This window comes from Temnothorax nylanderi, unplaced genomic scaffold (genome assembly GCF_030848795.1).
Source record: "Temnothorax nylanderi isolate EJ_2023f unplaced genomic scaffold, tnyl_v1.0 TNYL_tig0275_pilon, whole genome shotgun sequence".
Taxonomy (NCBI): Eukaryota; Metazoa; Arthropoda; class Insecta; order Hymenoptera; family Formicidae; genus Temnothorax; species Temnothorax nylanderi.
Window position 1 is genome coordinate 58627 of NW_027249337.1, and position 4971 is coordinate 63597.

The following is a 4971-nucleotide window of genomic DNA, read 5'->3' on the forward strand; positions in this document are numbered from 1 at the left end:
TACGACTTTGATAAGGAATAGCGCTATGTAGGTGGATGGTTTTTAAGGAACACCCTGTATATTAACCCTCAAATGCCACCCGGGGTCCAGCGGACCCCAGACCCTTTAGAATGATATATTTTCAAATGTTTCCGCCAAAAATGGAGCTCATATTTATTTATTTATTATTTTTTATTTTTTTGATTTTGGAGCCAATATTTTAACTGTTGGCGATCTTAATTTTTTTATACTATGTTGAAATTGAAATTTTAACAATATAAGCATTTTATTCTCTTTTCTAAGCCTTGAACAACATTGAAAATAATTTTCATAACTAAATATCAAAAAATCAATAAGTAAGGAGACATTTTTCATGCTGGGGTCTTTTAGACCCTATGTATCATTTACGAGATTCTTGAGAGGTGTGGCATTTAAGGGTTAAATGTTATCAAATTAAACTGATATACTTTGTACATGTTTACTTTCTATTTTAGAACACTTGAGAACATTTGTTTAACGATGAAAACAAAATTACTACTTTTGTCCAGCTAGATTGCCGTTTTGGCCCACTGTGCGCCGCCGGGGCGAACGGCAGCGTCGACAACGCCGTGGAGGAGGTTGTCAAGGTGTTGAGCGACCTCGAAAAGATCGCGCCTATAAAGGAAGAATACAGCAGCCTGTGCCTGTTGCTTACTCTGCCGCGGCTGACGGATCACCTGCAGTACAAGGACTGGAATCCCAGTAACGCGAGGGTGTAATGTTTCCGCGAGGTTCACCCTTTGGTAGAGAAGTTCCTGCCGGGCGACGGGAAGAGCGCCGACCCCGCGCATCCGATCACCTCGGCGAAAAACGATCGGCTCATTCAGCTCATCATCAAAGGCATCTTGTACGAATCCTGCGTAAATTATTGCCAAGCTACCGGGTCGAAAGAGAGCGAACAGGTCATTTTTGTCTCTTTATCTTTTTTTTTTGTTTTATTTTATTAAAGGATAAAATTTGCCAAAATTATATCAAAAGTAAAATTAAAATTACTTTTATTTAACAACATATACACTACTATAGTGTACTCTTGGCGCCTTTCTTTACCTTTTTTTTAAAGAAAGGTATTACATAAACACGAAACGATTTCTTAATGAAGAAAAAAAATCATTTGTGATTATTTGTGATATTAATCACAAGTATAATCTGAATCAGAGAGAAGACTGCGAGTGGCACTCCGGCGATCTAATGAGTTCTGAAATTGTGAATGTAAAGGTCCTTGCACAATGCTAGGCAACAGGCAATAGAATGTTTCAATGTAGAATGGACGATAATACAGGCAATAGACAGAGATTTTCCGTCACGTTGGAAATTCTGTCCTCGTTGCCTGTGTCATCGTCCATTCAGTATTTTTGATTTCTGTTTTCTGTTCCTATTGCCTGTTACCTGGCATTGTGCAAAGGTTTACATCCACAGTTTCAGAACTCACTAGATGGCCGCTCTCAGTCTTCTCTCTGAATATACAAATCTAAAACACAAATTATATCAGACATCAAAATTTACAGCTAATAAATTATCCCTGGTAACACAATCTGACACAATCTGATAGTTCAGATACGTCCCGAAGAAGTGCGCAAGAAAACAGTCCAAAATTACGACAGAAGTGCGCAAGAATTGCGACAGTTTTATATATAAATTTTCACAGTAGCTTCTTACAGCAGACTGCTGCAATAGTACAGTAAGTACTCGTTCAATCACAGATATTATGCACTTTTGTCGCAATTTTGGACTGTTTTCTTGCGCACTTCTTCGGGACGTATCTGAACTATCAGATTGTGTTACCAGGGATCCTGCCTAATAATTGCATTAACTTCATAATTAACAGGAATCCCAGGGATGTGACATTCCTAGGAATGTCTTTAGTTTTAGGAATATTTCAAAGAAGAATAAAACTAGCTTTATTGCTAAAAAACATATAATAAAAAATGTTAATATTTAATGCAGCAAATTTAAAGAAATTAAAGAAAGTGATTTTTTATTTTAGTTATTTATAGATACAAAAGTTTAGGAAGTCTTTCTGGAATTCTGTGTAGTGACATTTACGTACCATCTGTAAGAAACATGATCTTATCATAACTTAAACACTGAAATTATTATATTAATATTGACGTAAACCACCACGTCTAGCTGCCGGTTGCATCATCCTGTTCGGCGGCGTTATCGATATATCCAGATAATCTCCTATTGTGAACCTATAATTATACAAAATACATACATAATCAAGTATAAATGCTGATTTTAAAAAATTATCTTTCCTAATTCAAGTATTAGGAAATTTATTAAGATTCTAATTCATGTATCAAGATTTATTACCTTGCTTGCGCTAGCGTTTTGTTGTCATCTGCGCCTTTCTGTCCGGAACACGTAACACCAATCTCACGCATGCGATAACCGGAGTTGCGTAACTCAGGAGTCACTAACGAAAAGTCAAAGTACGTTCCCTTGCTGCGAGCGTCCGGATTCACTTCCTTAACTAAGCCTGTAATTTCTCGCAAAGTTGCATCCATCCTTTATACACAGAAATAATTAAAATTAGAGATAACTTCTTACAACAGTGTAAGAGAATTCACATTAAATTAATCAGAGAATCATAACGAGATATAAAATCTTATGGTCTCTCCGTCATAAACAATGTTAATGTTACCATGTGTATATCTGCAGCTCGTTCGAAGGGACATTCCCTCTGCTGTACTCCATTATGTTATGATGACGTCCGGTGTTGCAGAATACTCGCAGTAGAAGTGGACACGTCTGAAGTGCAAACAAATGCAACGTTATCGCATTTACGATTAAAGAAGCACTTAAGTCTATGAGATGGACATTTCTGGAAAACGCTTTTTATCGTCTCGCCGCCTTTACCTTTTCTCTGTCCACCGGCTTCTCGGGAAGCTGTTTTTCATCGACTACCATGGATTCCAAAGCCGATGCCATTTCGATTGGTAATCAAGGCCGTTGGTAATCGGGCTCGAGAACTACAAAAGAATCGTTCTCTGATGAGAAACGTCAAAATCGTGATCGTCCGTCGCGTTTAGAAAAAATGGTGAACCGCTTAATTCTAGAGGTTATGTTTGGAGAGGTTAAAGGCTGTTTCCATGAGATTCCCTCGGTCGCGCGTAAGTATCGAAATGACCGATATAGCGTAATGGAGATTTCCACAAAGGTCGGGGCGATCGTTCGACAGATGTATATAAATGTATATATGCAAAGTAATGAGAACAAAATAATCAAGCAGATTTTACTGGAATCTCTGGAGCTGAAATGTATAAATGTAATAAATCTCAAGAAGTAAATCTGTCGAATACATTTCTTATCAAACGTTCTTTCGCTCGCAAAAACGCGATCAATATGCAGAGATCAGCAGAAATGCGATTTAATATTATATAAATCGCTCGCCAAAACAAAATCGCAAATGGACTACCGCTCACTGGCGCCGTTAGATATATGAATTTTGGGGGGACTTTAGAAACTAAGAAAAAAAACATAAATAAATAAATACATAAAAAATAAAAGGTCGAGTATAGTTTAAAGACTTTAAAGTTTAACTTCTTATAGGGTTTACAAGTTGCGTTACATATAAACATTACTTTAATTTACCTACTCAAAATTATCATGTATATGTATTTATTGAGGGGAGGCGTTCCCCTCGTCCCCGCTAATGATCTCATGTGAGGATGACTTCGACCAAACTTTTTAATTAACTTGACAATATATTTTTCAGCATGTATCTATTTTGTTTGTTAACATGAATAGACTCAGCAAAATGTTTCATGCAATTTGTCAGCAGATTCAATACCTGCAGGACTTACAAATATTGCTATCAACTGCGCCCGCATTAAAATTCTGCTAGCACATAGCTAGCAGAATCCGCCAACATAATTTGACAGCAGAAACCAATACAAGGCAGAATCTATATATAGTTTCGTAATCATTTAAACGAAATATATTATTTAAGCGGTTACGAAACGACAGCTTCTCGGTTTTTGCATGCAGTCAGTTGCCATCGGAGATTTTATTATATTTCTTGGCAATTTGTTGACAAAATTTGCAGCAAAATCTGCCTTCGAGAGATTCGGTTATTTGGAGAATTTTGAACTTTTTATAATTTGACGTGTGAAGAAAGATTAGATTAGAAACGAATTATATATGTAGCTAGAAATTCCGCCGTAGGCAATTCTACCGATTAAATTAATCACTGGTTAAGTTAATCAAGCTTTGGTCGAAGTCATCGGGAAAAAGAGGGCTTTTGCGATCGCGCCTTCGCGTCCGCGATGCGGATTCGTGCATCGGCAACTTTCCCACATTTTTGCCTCCTACTTACAGACCATGATTATTACTGCTTATCGGTCGTTTTAAAAGAACAAAAGAAAGCTTAATAAGCTGCAGTCCATTTGATGTTACAAATGCTTTGAAGCCTTAACTTCTTCTTCTTCTTCTTCTCCTTCTTAAATTTCTTCTTCTTTCATCACTGAAGCGTTTGTAGTGTTAACCTTCGGTTGTCAGTTGTCACACCTCTTTTTTCGAACACGTTTGTCACACGGGGTCAATTTGACCCCAACCAATTTTCAAGCAACTGCTGTTCAAAAATTAACAACGGTTTAAGTGGATCGCAAAAAAATCTAGAATTAAGTTTAAACATTGTAAAATATGTATTCTTATTATAAAAAATTAACTTTTTGAGTGGCATCATGTTCAAAAAAATCCTTAAAAAATGTATAAGTTCCGGAAAAAAAAACAAAATTATAACTTTAATTTTTCAATGTTTCTTGCTCAAAATTTTGCATAGTACTTTTAAGATATGTTGCTTTAATAAAAAAAAAAAAATAGTCTCGGGTCACTTATTTGACCCCGGGTGACAACCGAGGGTTTAAGTGGACCACAGCTATAGAGCGGGAAGATTAACGCGGACGGCTGCGGCGAACTCGATTCCTGAAAAGCGGAAAAGTACATCATACG

The 4971-nt window shown here is 36.8% G+C and overlaps 1 protein-coding gene across 1 annotated transcript; it reads right to left on the reverse strand.

The window, feature by feature from the left end:
• Window positions 1-1966: 1966 nt before the first annotated feature.
• Window positions 1967-3393, reverse strand: Bin1 (histone deacetylase complex subunit SAP18). The gene is made up of 4 exons (XM_071719030.1): window positions 2878-3393; window positions 2663-2769; window positions 2332-2526; window positions 1967-2210 (listed from the first exon to the last, which is right to left on the reverse strand). Exons 1-4 carry the CDS (start codon window positions 2947-2949, stop codon window positions 2117-2119), a joined length of 468 nt encoding a protein of 155 aa, XP_071575131.1. The 5' UTR covers window positions 2950-3393; the 3' UTR covers window positions 1967-2116.
• Window positions 3394-4971: the final 1578 nt, after the last annotated feature.

Coding starts and splice junctions, on each gene's coding strand:
- Bin1 (XM_071719030.1), bottom strand. CDS start 2,949: ATGGCATCGGCTTTGGAATCCATGGTAGTCGATGAAAAACAGCTTCCC. Junction 2,770..2,877: donor AGCCGGTGGACAGAGAAAAG/GTAAAGGCGGCG, acceptor TTTGCACTTCAG/ACGTGTCCACTTCTACTGCG. Junction 2,211..2,331: donor AAAACGCTAGCGCAAGCAAG/GTAATAAATCTT, acceptor GTATAATTATAG/GTTCACAATAGGAGATTATC.